The 16,475-nt window shown below is 39.7% G+C and overlaps 1 protein-coding gene across 1 annotated transcript; it reads left to right on the top strand.

The window, feature by feature from the left end:
* The first annotated feature begins 209 nt into the window (after window positions 1-209).
* Window positions 210-14,658, top strand: LOC119701624 (embryonic protein UVS.2-like). The gene is made up of 11 exons (XM_038138571.1): window positions 210-325; window positions 488-512; window positions 1,415-1,552; window positions 2,859-2,976; window positions 3,528-3,706; window positions 7,302-7,383; window positions 8,296-8,423; window positions 10,147-10,262; window positions 10,674-10,899; window positions 12,005-12,123; window positions 13,361-14,658. Exons 1-11 carry the CDS (start codon window positions 257-259, stop codon window positions 13,589-13,591), a joined length of 1,431 nt encoding a protein of 476 aa, XP_037994499.1. The 5' UTR covers window positions 210-256; the 3' UTR covers window positions 13,592-14,658.
* Window positions 14,659-16,475: the final 1,817 nt, after the last annotated feature.

Here is a 16,475-nt window from a genome sequence, read left to right on the forward strand (position 1 = left end):
CTTAAAGGTTACTGAATTTTCTTTCCTATTACTCCACTTCCTCTGTTTTCTAAAGATAAATAAGAAACGAGAGCCTGGAAATTCTCTTGAGAGGTCCCGCAGCTTGTTTGTTTTGTGAAAATACTTCTTGTTATCTAATTTTGTTACGCTTGTTAACAACAGCAGCAGCTTTCCCATAAAACTTGCCCCAAGTAAACTAACCACAATTTTGAGAACTGAGCTGCAGAGCAGAGAAGTTCATCTCGGAAATTTAAAGATGAAGTACTTTCTTCTGCCAACTCATTTAGCATTTCTCTGTAGCTTTGCACTAAGTAAACCTGTCCAGGTGTGTCCCTGCTCTGAGATGTTGAGAATTTACATTGCTGCTGCTGAGTTGCTCTATCTTAAAATTAATTAGAAAGTCTTACTGCTGTGAATCTACTTGATAAAAGTTTTCTGCTATGGAGATGAGCATGTACTAAAATATATGTACTATTTTTTTTTCCAGGTAACTACAAGAAAGAATTACTTAGGTGAGTTTGATTGTAATTATTATATAAATAACTACAGGTTTTGGTGGAACTACATCACTATACTTCAATATCATGACTTGGTATATTTTTCTCTTTGAAAATGTTTTGCTTTTTTTTTTTCCACCATCAGTGGAAGGCAATTCACAGAACTCAGATGAGTTTTAAAGTCACATTCATTGTGATTTTTTTATGCTGTTGTGATAAAGAAATTATGAAGAATTATTGAACAATTGCTACAAGAAATGTTCTTTTCCATATGTAGCTCTAGCAAATCAGAGTATTTTTCACTTTGTTTTCTATCTTATGTGATATATGGTACTTTCCTGTCTGCTATACCCAAGATTTCTGCATTTTTTGTTAATAACAGATAGCTTTTGTCTGTGAAAAATGTATTCCTAGTATCTTAGAGTCAGAACTGAGGAGTGCGTCACACTGTCTTATGTCAAATTCACAATTAACCTAGACATGAATAGCTTGCATACATTCAATATGCATTATAAAAATAGTCATTTATTTAATTGTAATGTGTTATTAATCCTATTTTTACAGAGGTCAGTTATGATTTTTCTTTAATTCCACAAGCTCTAATGAAGAGGACAATGCCTTATAACACTTAACATTCCCCTCTGTCAGCTCCCAAAGCTTCTTAAGCTAAAGTTTATTTAGTCTCAAGCTGCACTATGACATTTATATTGATACTAAACTTTTCTATCCAGGAAGCAAGGCAGACCTAACCAGTCTTAGCATACTAATACTTCCTCACATTATTAGCAAATGAACTTCAGTGAAAGAAATATCCAAAGGTGCAAAATCTTGGTTAGTGTGTACCTCTCATCTCCCTTTCTGCACATGTATTTGCCTTCTCAGTGCCTTGTATGTTCTTTACTTTCTGCACCTGCCAGGTAGTGAAATAGCTGTGTATGAAGGAGACATTCTCCTGAGAAGAGGGCGACGCAGTGCAATTAACTGTGAGAGTTGTTTGTGGCCCAAGTCACAAGATGGACTGGTCAAGGTTCCAGTTAACATCTCTTCTGATTTCTGTGAGTGTATGCAAATGGATGCTCTAAAGGTAGCCTTGATTTTCCAGTTCCTAACTCCCTGTTACTTTATGTTTCTCTGGCATGCACCAAAAGCAACCTTTGCACAAGTGAGAATTTATTGACACGTCTCTTTTTCTATCCTGTTAGCCCCATGGAAGTTTGGCTAAGACTCCAAACAGATCACACTAAAATATGTGTGGCCAATAGTCAGGTAATTGGGCCAATAGTCAGGTAATTAATTGTAATTTCAAACATTAGCTTGCTCCTGTTACGTACGATGTACTTTGATATTTAACAAGTACATTAGAAGAGGCATAATTTGTTCACATTGTGAATGTATTTTTGTCAAAATTACCACTAGGAACATGTTTTTTGAATGCTATAATTTTCTTTTTTGATCTCCCATTGAATTATTCCCACACTAGAACCCCTGTAGAGGCAAAAATGGAGGAAAAATCCTTGGAGATATTTTTCCTTTGTTGATTCCCTCTAGTCAGTCAATAGCACTGTCCTATGCAAAAAGCTGCAGGAGTGAATTCCATACACACCCTTCTTCATAGAGCTTCCCTTGAGAGAAAATGGCATGGAAATAAAATACAGCCTGAGCCTGATTCCTGTTCCTCAGGGAAAGGAACAGAGAAAAGCTCAATCTCTGTGTTATCTGGGGTGCTTCTCTGCCCATGTGCCTCCAGAACTGCAGTATATACTTTAGTGGACAGGTGAGGGTTATTCCCTCTCTCTGCCTCTCTCCAAAGTTTAAATATTAGGAAACTGAGATACACATCAGTTGCAGATGATTCATAACTGAGGAAGCCAAATTAAGCGCAAATGTTCCAGAGTAGATAAACACTCTGATCTTTATTTGGTACCTGAGCCTTGGCTGTCTCAAGTGATTCCAAGGGGGCTGTGGCAGGCATTTGCTCTTTCTGATAAACAAAATAGGGTTTTGGTGCTTAGCTACAATCAGCTGGCTTATTTGGGATACCCTAATCCAACTACTTGTATCTAAAACTGCCTCATTTCTTCTGCTCTGCCTAATGGAAGGAACAATGCCAATCTTTTGCTTTCCATCAGCTCTCTCCTAAATAATATGCATATGGGATAGCTGTAATTGCTATACTTCCCCATAAAAGTCCAAAGTCCAACCAGTTTGGAGATCTCTGAATGTTTAGTACCCTTTTTTTACTATACTTGCATGAGAAAGAGCTAATGAGTGCTGTGAAGCTTTAAAGGAATGCACCCCATCAATGCTCCTTGCTTTTTGATTAACTAAGAAAGATTTCTCCTGCCCCCCTTCTTTTTCTAGCAATAACAGAGAGGTCTTGGATTGCTGATGCTTTGCAGGAGATCTCCACGCTGACCTGTGTGCAGTTTGTAAATCGCACTACAGAAACAGACTATGTTTATATTGAACGAGGGCAGAGGTAAGCTCCCTGGCTCCTGAGAGTGGCAGCACTCTAAAGGTCTTTTCGATTTTTTTCCTGTGTTGCTTTGGGTTTAAGTAGTAGTTTTATTCCTTTCACACTAGCAGTAAAGATTTAGAGACAAGATGCAATTTTTCAATTTTCTTTAGATATACTGGTAGTTACATCAGCTAATGGGCTGCAGGACTAAATGTGTGTGTAGATTGAAAGATAATGGGGTATAATTCAAAATAAGACATTTTCCCTTATTGTTGTAAAATTTAAAGAGTATAATTGTTTCAGGTTTTGCTTAACACTTTATACTGCTTCGCCTTAGTTTGATATAGCAAATTTACTGGTTTAAAATTTGCCATCCTTATCACAGAGGCTTTATTTCCCTCCCACCGTGTCATTTGGCAGCTTTCAGAAGCCTAGATATCTCATGCCAGTGATTATTTGCATGTCTCCTGCTGTGGCTGCATATGTAGTGAACCTTGGTGACATAATCAATGCGTCTATATATTTGTATTTGCTAAATGTGATCCTTTTGGTTATTGATTGCTTATTCTTAGCTGCTGGTCTTACTTTGGAAAGATTGGAGGACGGCAAGCAGTAGGTCTGGTAAAAAATGGTTGCATGGATAAAGGAGCAATTCAGCATGAAATGAACCATGCACTGGGCTTCATCCATGAACAGGCACGGAGTGATCGGGACAGGTTTGTCAAGATTATGTGGGAACACATAGTGGCAGGTATGTCCACTAAATCTTAAGAGAAAATCTTTACTTACAGTTAAAGGAGAACATTTCTCCTGTGAACAACAATGCAAATAAGAACCATGATTAATGCTGGCTGAATTGCTGCAGCAGCAGCAGCACATTCAGTATGATGGAATTTCTTGTTCAGTGTTTGTACTAAGGGAATTTCTGTGGCTACACCTATGGCACTGTGAAAGATGCAGCCTGAAAGTAGCTCTATGTTCTTATTTTGATTGCCATCTTGAGCCCAGACCCCAAAATACCAGGATCATCAGGATTACAAAATGTTGTTGCAAAGACTGAGCCAGGAGGCAAGACTATTGGACCCTTAACTGAGGGGGTGAAGTGTGACATTTTAGATCATGTTGGGGATTCACACAACAGGTATATCCCAGGAAAGCTAGGGAAATAGGGAAAGGCAACCAGAAGGCATCTTGGCAGTGAGTGAAATGCACATATCCCAAAATGTATATGAACAAGGGGCTCAATGTGGAGGCTTTGGAAACACACGCAACCATTAACATTTAAAAAATTCTGGGACCTGGCTTGATGCGAGAGGAAAGACTGCAATTATTTCCTCCTCGTGGACAGGACCATAGACACATGAAAAGAAGGAGCCATGGGAAGCAGTCAGGAGTGATAATTCTGTAGAGGAAAAACAAGTGGATACTATTTATGGAAAGGAATGCAGAATGAATCGTTTGGGCACGTGCCCATATCTGTGTGCTGGGAACGTGGGCTCATCATACGCAAGAGCTCCAGGCTCTGGGGAGGAAAGGGTGGAGAGAATGGCAAGAGATCCAAGGGAAAGTGAGAAAGTGATAGATAGAAGGAAAATAGCAGAAGAAAGTATGCAGGACATCACTTGTCTGACAGCTATTTAGAGAGCTGAGTAATCCATAACAATTGTAAAAATACAATAGTCTATTTAGTTCATTACAGAAATTATTAGTAAATGAGGCCAGACAATTGAATACCAAATTCTATTAAGACACTTCAACAAATAAGATACTCAACTACACAATATCATGCACAGCTAAAAATATATCCATCTTTTTCTCCAGATGGAACTTGATTGTTTTTATTGCAAATTCCTAACACACTGCTCTCCAAACTTTCTTCAGCTATTCCCATGATATCCTAAGTAAATTCCATTTGTGTTGTTCTTTATTGAGGTTTCAGCTCCAGTGTTAAGGTGTAATTTTGCTGTGAGTTGTTTGCCATTGTACAGCAAGGGTGTGCCATGTTTGAAATGTCAGCCAAGGATGTACTAGGAAAGAGAAGTTGAAATCATGAAGTTATGTACAATAAATACACGTAGTCTTGCAGTAGTTTTGCAAAGGGAACTCCACAGGTTCAGATGTCATAATTCCTGAAGGATACAGATGTAACTAAGCTGTGATTCAGACACAGTATCATGAAATGATAAATGAGGGGGAAGAAGTAAAGAAGACAAGGCTATGCCAAAGGAGATGAGGTATATCATCAGTGTTTTGAGTGTTCACCATGGGTGGAGAATGAGATGATTTGTGTGCCAAGAGAGTTGGAATGCAGAGTGTGCACTGTAGGGAAAAAATGTGTAGATAGGCAGGGAAAAGGAAATGGAGAAAGAGTTATGTTCACAAGGACTGTAATGTTACAACTTGCTGCTCTTAACACTGCTGATGGCAGAGCTCCTGCTGACCTTGGTGGTGCAGAACTAGACCTCAAGACCTTTTCCAGTGTCTCAGCTCTCTCACACAAGCTGTTTTCCTTCTGCCAGGACTTTCATATTGTGAATGTTTTCTGGGTTTTGTTTTTATCCAGCAATTTACCTTGGAAGCCATCCTACTTCTTTGTTTTGACAAAATGCAGCCTGATCAGTTGCTGTCCACTTAGCTACTTGAAACTCAGCTTGTTTTGTTCATTTTTAGGGAAAAAATATTCAGAGTCTTCAGCCATAGTTTCCTTTTCATCTCTTCTGAGTCATTGCACATACATTCTGGCAGAGGTAGATTTTTTTTTTCTTTTTTGAGAGTGCAAAAGATGGGGTGAGTCCCCAGACACGTGCAGGTCTAGACAGCCAGATCTCTTTGGCATGTGATGAGGTAGGTAGTAGTTTGCTGGCAGCACCTCAGTCCAGCAAGGATGCTGTCACTTTTTCTTTATTTAGCAAACTAATTCAGCAAAGCAATTCTGTGCCAAACAGTAGCCATATGCTTCAGTGTTTCACCACGTTTGAACTGTGTTCTCTGTTCATCACCTCAAAAAAAGCTGCACACTTGCTGATAATTCTTTCTGAAGTTAGTATAGCAGATAAGAAGGACTGCGATTAAAACAGAGTCAGGAAGGCCAATGCTGTTGAGAAACAGTTTAAGCCTTAACTGAGTTTTAGAGCTATGGAAAGTTCCAAATTCATGTTTATCCCCAAATTTTCTATGAGTTGGGATTTCAAATCTTTTTCATCTCTTAGCCCTCAGCCCAGGACTAATGCTGAAGGACATTACTGGCTGAGATTTGCTCTGGCTGGAAGCCTGCCAACTGAATTGTGTAGATCTCAAGGATGTCCAACTCTGAACCCTTGTTCCAGATGGTCTGTGGTTTACAAACCACATTTGTAGTTACAATAATGAAGGTACGGAACTGGAAAGGAGTGCTCAGTGGTTAGGGCTTTAGTCTTAATGCCAGGCTGGCTGCATTCAGCTCCCTGCTCTGACAGTGCTTGTTTGCCTGTCTCACCATGGAGAAGAGACCCAGCACGTAATTCATACTGAGGATCTCCAGTCAGTGAGAAAAATAAGTGCCTTCTTCACATGAAATTCCCTCCAACTGTGTCTCTCTTTCTTTCCCTCTCCTCTGACTATCCTGGCAACCTTGAGGAATAGCTTCAGTGCCTAACTTGAAGAAATAAAGCTAGGTGACAGGAAATCCAGTCTCTGTCCCTGGGCCCCAGCCCTGTATCAGTGTAACACCTTATCTCACACTGGCTTTTTAAGGCTGATGAAAAGGGATGAGATGCTCGGCAGCTGTTCTGACAGAATTTGTTTTTCTGCTTCATGTGAGTCATATCACTTCACTCTAGTCACTGTTGATGGATTTGACCAGAGACAAAGCCAGAACATGTCTGGCAGCATGAGTTCTGGGGCAAGTAACAGGGAAAATATGTTCCTTTCTTTTGTGGCATTAAGACTCAGCATGACATCACCCATGCATAGCTCCTAATTTTTCATCTCAGTGGTCAGCCAGATTTCCCCCTCAAGGTATGAATGCAGCTTTGGGGACATAGGTTGGGTGATTATAGTATTCAAAATAATGCACTGAAATGTATTTGGAGCCAACCTAATGAAGATGGATAGAGGAATACTTTTGCTTGAAGAGTAGAAGGTATTCATTGATATATTAAAATTCATTTGATTAACTTTATATTCTGAAGCCTACTAGACACAGGTTCTCATGGATTTCAAAAATCTCTGGTGGTTTTGCTAGGTCCAAGATCTCATTAGAACACATATTAGTATCCTATGTTACCCTCCTGATTGTGACAACAGGCAGTGTACTATTAGAGCAGTAATAATTGTTCTGACTGAAATGCTGCTTTCCTACCTTACAGGGGAACAAGGGAACTTTGGAAAAATGAATTCCAAAAACTTGGGCCTTCCCTATGACTACTCTTCAGTGATGCACTATGGCGCGTAAGTTGTTTGTGGAAATATCCTTTCAAAGGAGCAAACAGCTTTCAGATCTTCTGCTCAGATCTAGGAAGAAGAAGTTGCTCTGTGCAGGGAGTGAATTTGCTATTCATTTGAGTGCATGGGCATAATTAATGGTGAGCATACTTCCTTTGTCAGCAGGATTCCTGGAAAACAAGAGTTGATATGGATAGCAACAAAACATAGGACAACATTTTTCTTCCAATGTGCTCTTGCCTCTTGCTAAAAGCCTTTTACAGGGCTCTGGCCCAAAGTCTAATTCTACTGAACCACTGATCAAAACCAGTTCTGAAGTTTAAATTATTTTATAAATGTAGTAACAGCTAATCATAGACAACAACATTCAGGTATAGAGGCAAGAAAAATGGATTTTTTAATATTATTGAGATGTTGTATGCTGCCTTCTGTTAATCTGGGAACACTGTCTAAGGCTGCATTTTAGTCCATAATGTACAAGTTTGTATCATGTACCTTCTCCTTTATTTCCACAAGTAAGTGATAATTTCTGAATAAAACCATGAAACAAAACTGGACTAGCAGAAGGCAGGAAATTGCAGATAGCAAATAGGCAATTTGTAACTGTGACAGAACTATTTTTGCTCCTTCTGCCTCAGGAGCCAAGAAGGTGGGATTCAGTCCATTTTCCTGGACATTGGTGAAAGGCCTTTTCACTCAGGATAGAGCAGCTTTTTCTGCTTCCTTGCTTTCACCCGCTGAACATCAAGTATCTGCCATGCTGGTCCTCTTAAGGGAAGGCTACCAGGTCTCGGAGAAGCTTCTTGTCCATTTCCATTAAGATTCTGTTTGCATGGTACACGAGAAATGATAATGCAGTTAGAGAACTTCCCTGTCTATGAAAAGCAATCTAGAAATGTGATTTCCTTATTTCTACAGGTATGATTTCTCCAGCACTCCAGGAAAGCCAACTATTGTACCAGTTCCTGACCCCTCTATACCTATTGGGCAGAGAGATGGGCTGAGTAACTTGGATGTAGCTAAAATCAACAAGCTCTACAAGTGCAGTAAGTGCTGTAGATGGAAGGCATATGAATACAGCTAATGTCTGTAGGCACTGACAGACATCACCCAAAGGAATGTAGCCCACAGTCCCTTCACTACATCTCTCTCACCCTACAACAGGAAACAGAACTGTTCCTGTGCCAAACTGCTGCCTTCTTGGAAAGGACAATTTACTTTCAATAATTCACTCTCATTTTGAGTTATCCTCACCTAATCCCTGCTCTTTGAGATAAGCAAAATCCATCAGAGAACTCATGGTTGCTACCTCTGTCAAATTCTCATTTCAGGAAAGCTCTGAAGGTAGCAAAGCATGTAAGCTCTCCTCAGCCATGAGTACAGCTTAGAGTCGTGCATCAGTAGTGACAGCAGATTTGTGATTTCTCTTAATTACAAAATGTCTGCGGGGCTGTAAGCATGTGTGCCATTCAGCGTGATCAGAACCCCTTGGAGGAGAAAACCATAGGCATTTTGTAGAGATATCTACTTTCTTGCCACATCCATTTCTTAACTCATCCCTGTGGTATCTTAAGGTCTAGAAATACCTAACATTCCTCTGCAAACAGGAACTCTTCAGCCATGATGCACAAAACAGGTATAATATCATGCTCCCGCACTGCACGGGTTTTACTTTAACTCCCAGGACAAAGGCTAACTGATTTATATGGTATTTGACTTTTCTGAGATGTTATTCAATTAGTTTCCACCAAGACAGCAAGAAGCAAGATCTAAATATTAGTGTACTAAATTCTGCTCTTGTGTTAGAACTTAGCTAAATAATTAGAATTTAGAAGGAATCAGCATTCCTTCAGTTGGATTGTTAAGTACAGAAATCATTGCTGAGAGTGGTTCCTCCAAATTCACAACTGTAGATGAGACAACTTTACAGTTTATGTGTCTCAAAGATAGCAATAACAAATATTTTATGATATTTATTCTAGACAGTGGGGCTGGAAATTAATCACATTTCAGTACCATTACTATGCAATTTCATAATTAGATCTGTATGTTTTAGAAGAAAAGCACTAAATTTTAAAAAGAGAGAAAAACTTGGGGACTAAGAAAAACCCATTAAAAAATCTGGTTGTCTCAGGAAAAGTAGGAAGCAAAAGAAAAATGTCAGAAATTCCTATGAGCAGATGTCATAAATTCATATTTTGTAATTTGGGGAGTTACATAAATTGCAAAAAATGAAGACGTGGAAAAACAAAAGACAGATGAGATCAGACTTTGTATACCAGTCACAGTCATAGGTCTGTAGGTTGACTTCAGTGCTCTCTGTTACCATTTTCCCTCAGTAACTACCTCTCTTTGCTTTGACAAAATCTTGTTTTCAAACTTGATTTTTGCACACACTTATGAATACACACAGTTGCTAATAGAAATTTATGTAGTGCTGTCATTGAAAGTACTTCTGTGATTGAAGTTAAGGAAGTTCATGAAAGATCCAGGCCTTTTTCAGTAAATAAATATATGTGAACAAAGCCCTGTTGTCTTTAAAAAAGAAAACACATTAGTAGCTGAAACAGGCAAATACTTAAACTACGTTTATTTCACTTGCAGGTTTTCAATAATTTTTAGACCAGGAACAGCAAGACAGTTGTAAGCATTATAATTAATTTATACAAGCTTGACTGCTGCAAATGGTTGGAGAGACTTGTCAGGCATTATGGGAATATTTTTGTGCAGTTTTCATTCTCTTCAATGCTGTTTGGGTCTTCCCTTCAGATTGCTGCAGCTCTGTGTTGCCTAAACCCAAAGGCTCGTTCTCCTCTGTCAATTACCCGTCCCCATACCCGAACAACAGCAACTGTCTGTGGCTGATCCGCATCCGTCGAAGTAAGGTAATTTTTATTAGGAAGAAGAAAGTTTATTAGGAAGAAGCACAGTATCCAGGCTACACAGCATTATTTCATCACCATGAGTAAGCCCTGGCAGTCAGTTCATGCATCAAGACATTTATTTTGTTATGCAGTAAATGAAAGTTTCAACAATTTTCATAAGAACTAAGACTATAAGAGGGATTATTTCACTCGATTTTTATCCACTTCAGATAGGATGGCTTTTCAAAGACAAGCAGTAGTGAAACATCAGTCTCTGGGATCTCAGTAATAGGACAGCTAGATGAAATTCTGTGCTCTTTTTATATAGAAAGTAAGGATTCAATAATACATGGATAGTAAAATGAATATGAAGGTTTGAGACTTTCCCTGTGTATAGCATTAAACCCAACTTTTGCTTTTTTGTTTCTCCAGATCTTCCTGCAGTTTGAGGCTTTTGATCTCCAACGCTCCTCAGACTGTTCTTCTGACTATATAAAAATTTACAACGGGAACAGCAAGAATTCCCCTGTCTTGTTGGACAAGTACTGTGGGAAGGGTCCACTGCCCTCCTTAGTGGCATCTGGATCCACAATGCTGGTAGAGTTTGCAAGCGATGAGAGCATTACGGCCACAGGATTCAGAGCCTCCTACAACAGGGGTATGAACACTCCTTTACAAAGCTTGGAGAACAGCATTAGCAGTATTTGAACAGAAGAACTGAAAACTTGTACTATACACTACAGAGTAGGTCTTTTCACTGTCATTCTTCACACTTTCTTAGCAATTGGAAATGCAGAAGGCCAGGCAATGATGTGTCTAAAGGTTCACAGGAAACAAAAAATGGGATGTTACATGGGTGTCATGTTAGTTGCCCTGAGATCTCACTCACATTCTTCTGAGAGCCTCTGTTAGGCTTCTGCGTATCTCCAGAACAATGTCTTTAAATAAAAACAATGCAATGACTGAAATTAATAGGAGCAGTGCAGCCAAAGAGCACAGAGACTGCAGAATCAACAAGAGACCTCAACCAACGAGATGCAAAGCCAGTATCTGGGCAAGACATTATTCAAGGTTTTGCGGGATTTTATGCAGCAGCAGAGGTACTGACCTTGGGTACCTTACACCTTCTGAATTAAAAACTTTATTAAAAGTTATATACACAAAACACTGTGCTTCCTGTAATCATGTGAAGGGTGTCTTTTTTGCAAACACACAAATGCATCCTGGACTGCCAGACCAAATTCTGTTGTGCTGTGTCATGCTTTCAGGAAGAAGGCAGTAACCCAAAGTTGTCTTATTTCAACTGAAAATCCAAGCTTCTTTTAGAGCATAAATATAAGAAGTCTTAGAAAAGTGTTATTTTTACTCCTTTTGCTTCATTCAATGGAGTAACTTCTAGAAAGCACTAGATCTAGCTTGATAATGCAATCTTGAATACTTGAGCTGATTATTTTCTGAAGGGCAGTTGGTGCCATCAGAATGCTATGCTAATACGGTAACAGTTGATTGGAAAGTCAGATACAGCTTTAGATGCAGCTGTTCCCTGTCCTCCAAAGAGTATTTATCAGACATGTTTCTAGTTCCTTCAGTAGAGCTGATGATACAAATACTAAGTGAAGAAATAAAGTACTTCAGCGGTAGGTTTTCATGGTAGCACATCTTTTCTTAATTTGAAGAAATAATACAATAGGCTGTAAGCAAGCTCATTTCTACTGACAACACACTCTTGTTAATATATCTGGTTTTCTCCCTTTTCTCCTTAGTGAATTGTGGAGCCACTTTCAGAGATTCAAAGGGAGTCATCACCACTCCAAACTACCCTAATAAATACCCCAAAAACCGAGCATGTTTCTGGGTCATCACTTCTCCAGTAGGATACAAGGTAAGGAACAGATGAATTCATTTGTGGGCTTCATCACTGTTCTCTGATGAAACCTCTGTTTCCCTGTCGGAACTCAGAATGTCCCACAGACATTCTCGGACGTTCCAGACCCAGGTCAAAAGCATCTGAGACCCTGGCATGCAGCCAGAGACCCCTGTGGCTTTGAATCTGACCCATGGAACAGTTTACCAACTTTGCAGGAAGAACAAGAAGTCACAAAAGTTTAGATAGCATAGTAGAAGTAGTCACGAAGTAAAGGGTAGGATTTCTGAGTGCTGTACAGGGGGGTTTTAAGCCTTGTACGCAGGGATCCAAGTTTTGTACATGGGGGTCAGGAGATCTAAGATGGAGGGACTTGGGTGTGCCCTGTCCTCTTTCTTTCTCCTTCCTAGCCTCCATGTCTTTGGTGATGTTGGCACTCACAGATTGGTTTAGAGTAGAAAGTCACCATTCAATATAGATAGTAGGTATTGGAGAAAAAGCATAAACATGTAGTACGTAATATATGATATAAAAGATAGCACCAGCCCCCTGGGAGGGCAGTGTGCCTTTGTCTGAGCTGCTGAACGGGCCACAGCAGTTCAGGAGAAGAATCTTTTAGATAACCAACAATAAACTACCTTGAGAACAGACAACAGAAGACTACTGAGTCTTTCTTCGAAGGCACGGGTTGGAGGAGGGACTTTTCCATCTTTTGGGGTCATCCCAATCCGGGGGTGAAACCCCACATTTCCCATGAAGAATAAGAGCTGTTCTGTCACTTTTTCAGCAGATAGTCTCAAAGTAAAAATCTGAAAGCAAAAATTCATTTGAAGAATTTATGCTGGATCTTGGTATCTGAGGTTCTCAGCAAGGGAAAACCTTTATACATGCAAGTAAACTCATGAATCTAGCCTGTACCACAAGGCTTTGTTCAAAATAATCCCTAGGTAAGAGCTTCCACTGGAAAACTGAAATATCACACAGGTGCTGTTTTTATATTTCTCTAGAGGAAAGAATGTGAAGCGTAGAAGATCAATCTTGTCCCTTGCTTATCCTTCCAATCCAAATACTGATGAACTAAGCAAATAATTTGCTACTAATTTGCATTGCCATATGGGATCAGGATGTGGTGCACACATAGAATAAAAAATGGTGCCTGCACACAAGGAGTTGAGAGTATTTGTTGCTGTTAAAAAATGGGTAAGAGAAAATGCTGCAATCTGGAAACAAAGTGCTTTGGTTGTATTTTCTCCAGATATCTCTCAAAATGTTATCCTTTGAGCTGGAATATAGCGACAGATGCATGTATGACTACTTGCTCATACATGATGGAAGCCGCCCTATGTCACCTGCAGTTGGCCCTTATTGTGGGACAGAGAAGGTTGCAGACTTTACTTCCACTGGGAACTTTGTGCTGGTTGAATTCCACAGTGATTTAGTGTGGGAGTTGCCTGGATTTGTGATGAGTTATACATTTGCCAGGTAAGTATAATACAGATGGGGTTTGAAAAACAGAATGAGAGTAAGAGTCCAGCTAGCCACAGGTAAAAGTGAAGATGCCACTGATTTCAGAAAAAAAATATATAGCCTGATACCTTTAACAAGCATGAAGTTTAACCTCTTAATTTTACATCTACAGTGGTGTAGTTTCCATGGTGAATCATGGAAATTCCTGCCCATGGGATGCTTCTGTCTGAGACTGTATGCTTTTTGTTATAGTATTCTCATTGATGGTATCGCATGGCCAAACACGATAGCACAGCTGAAACTATGTAAGCAGATTTTCAAGAACTTCTAGAGGTTAAAACTGTGCCCATAAAAAATTCAGAACATGGCTGTGTAGTAACTTTAACTTGTATTCTGTCAAATGCTAATACCCAACCTAAACGTGCATTCCAGCATGCATACAGAAAAATCTTCAACACATTTATTTATGTTTTGAAGCCAAGATCACAGTTCATATAGGCACCAGAGCTTAGCCTGGAAAACATCACTTGACACCAAACAAGTGGGGTCATAGTACATGTATGACATACAGTACCTCAACTCAAGGATTTGCACTACTCCTCTGTGAGATGGGCCAGGTCAGGGAACAGATTTAACTAAAGAAACTAAAGTTAAGAGTAGCAGGAACAAGCACTGAGGGAGAGGGAATGGAATGAAGCACCTGCTGTTGTCACTTTGCTGTGGCCTGAGTCAGGCATTGAAATTGTCCAGAAGGTGTTACCAAAATACTTTTTAAAAATGAGGCCTGAAAACCTAACATAGAGACCATTGAATGTTCTCTTTGGAGAGCATTTTAGGTGTGAAGCACCTTGTCTGTAGAGAGAAATCCTCCTCTAAAGAGATGGCTGGAGTGGGGAAAGAAATCACCACTGTAAACACCTAACACGTTGCCTTGACTTGATGTACTCAGAATTAAATGCTAGTGCCAAAGTGGGAGATGCCAAAGCATAATAAATAATAAAAGACTTTGCTGAAATTATCTCTTTGTGAAAAAGAACATGTAGAAACTGCCAATTTGCTTTCCTGGTGCAACCAAAAAAAATTTGAATTATGATGACTTTGTAGCAGCGGGGGGGGGGGGGGGGGGGAGGGGTTTAAGGTCTGTAATGTTTTGCTTTTTAAGCACTCGTCAATTTTCACCCACAGAAGAATGATAATTGATAAGTTGTGGACATCAGAGTTTAGAGCTTTCTTGCATCATGCTGGGAAAGTGCGTGCACAGCAGGCAACAAATATTTGTATTTCTTAAAGGCTCCAATCTTCTGGCTATAAAAAGCATTCTTTCATTTAATTTCACTCACTATTTAGATCGGCATATTTTTGGAGAATGTAACCATTTCATCAGCATGTCAGAAAATTAAACTCTACTTCTATTTTTAAGCTCAGCTTCAGACTATAAAAATGCTAATTCTTCTCCTTGAGTCTGAGGACTTCGATGGAGGTGCTAAAGTAACAACCCCATGATAACTTTGATTATATAACAAAGTTGAACAGGCCCCTGTTTTAAACAGACAGTGCTGAACAGCTTTGTAACTTGAGTATTACTTTGGATTCCCTTCCCTTGGTCCGATGTGGAGCTCTACAGACGTGCAATGTTTTAGATGTTTACCCATACTTGGTAAAAGAGCAACAGCATATTCCAAAAGCAATATACCACATACAGGAATACCGGTCTTGCAATTTGTCCCTAGAAATGTGGTTTTAAGTAGGACATTGCCCATGTACAAAACACTCATATTCTGAACTATATGAAGGAAGAGTAACCAGTTAGTAGACACAAGGGACAGTATAGTCAAAAGTTTAGGATTCAAATACCACAACAAGAGGATTTTCAGAAGTTCTAACTAAAGTTCAGCACTCAACACACTTTTGAAATCCAAAATGTAAGGATTTTAACCTTAAAACACAGAGGTATCTAGCAGTGAGGAATATATGCATTCCCATAGATGTACATAACTCATGACACAAACAGGTATTACCTTAATTGCATACAAAACCAGATGTTTTTAAAGACAGACCCACTTCACAAGCCTGTGTGTGTGAAAAAAATAAGAGTGTTTGTGCCCACGTATTCCTTTTTTACCTGCTTTGAGACTGTCCTGGTTCCTGCCTGGGAGGCAAATCAGAGCCTTTGAGTGCTATGCTTTTGTAGTCTGTAAGAACCAGAACAGAGATCTGTCAATTATTGCTGCAGGAGAAAAACAGCCTGGAATAAAGCATTACAGAAGCACACAAAAATGTACTACTCATAGGTCTATTTTTGTGTTTAATTTAAAATACATTTTCCTTACATAAACAAATAACTGTGGTTGAGATGACACTTGTTTGCATGACTACAACCCCTGTTATTGAATCATAGAATAGTTTGGGTTGAAAGGGACACGTAAAGGTCATCTAGTCCAAAACCCTGCAATAAGCAGTCATCTTCAACTAGACCAAGTTGCTCAGAGCCCCACTCAGCCTGACTTAGAATGTTTCCAGAGGTGGGGCACCCACCATCTATCTCTCTGGGCAACCTGTTACAGTGTCTCACCACCCACACATAAAAACTTTTCCCCTTATATTAGTGTAAAACCATTGTCCCTTGTCCTATCACAACAGGCCTCGCTAAAATTCTTGTTCCCATCTCATATAAGCCCCCTATAAGTATGAAAGGCTGCAATAAGGTCTCCCCAGAGCCTTCTCATCTCTTGACTCAACTCGACTCGACTTCCTCAGCATGTCCTCGTAGGAAAGGTGCTCCAGCTCTCTAATCATCTTTGTGGCCCTCTTCTGGATGCGCTCCAACAGATCCTCGTCTTTTCTGTGCTAAGGGCTCCAGACCAGGATGCAGCACTGCAGGTGGGAGCCGCCCAGAGCAGAGT

This window comes from Motacilla alba, chromosome 5 (genome assembly GCF_015832195.1).
Source record: "Motacilla alba alba isolate MOTALB_02 chromosome 5, Motacilla_alba_V1.0_pri, whole genome shotgun sequence".
Classification (NCBI taxonomy): domain Eukaryota; kingdom Metazoa; phylum Chordata; class Aves; order Passeriformes; family Motacillidae; genus Motacilla; species Motacilla alba.

What these genes read in the sequence shown, in the direction of transcription:
- LOC119701624 (XM_038138571.1), top strand. Translation starts at nt 257, where the DNA reads ATGAAGTACTTTCTTCTGCCAACTCATTTAGCATTTCTCTGTAGCTTT. An exon ending in TACAAGAAAGAATTACTTAG is followed by an intron (nt 513 to 1,414) that starts GTGAGTTTGATT and finishes TGCACCTGCCAG; the next exon opens with GTAGTGAAATAGCTGTGTAT. An exon ending in TCAGTGATGCACTATGGCGC is followed by an intron (nt 7,384 to 8,295) that starts GTAAGTTGTTTG and finishes TTATTTCTACAG; the next exon opens with GTATGATTTCTCCAGCACTC.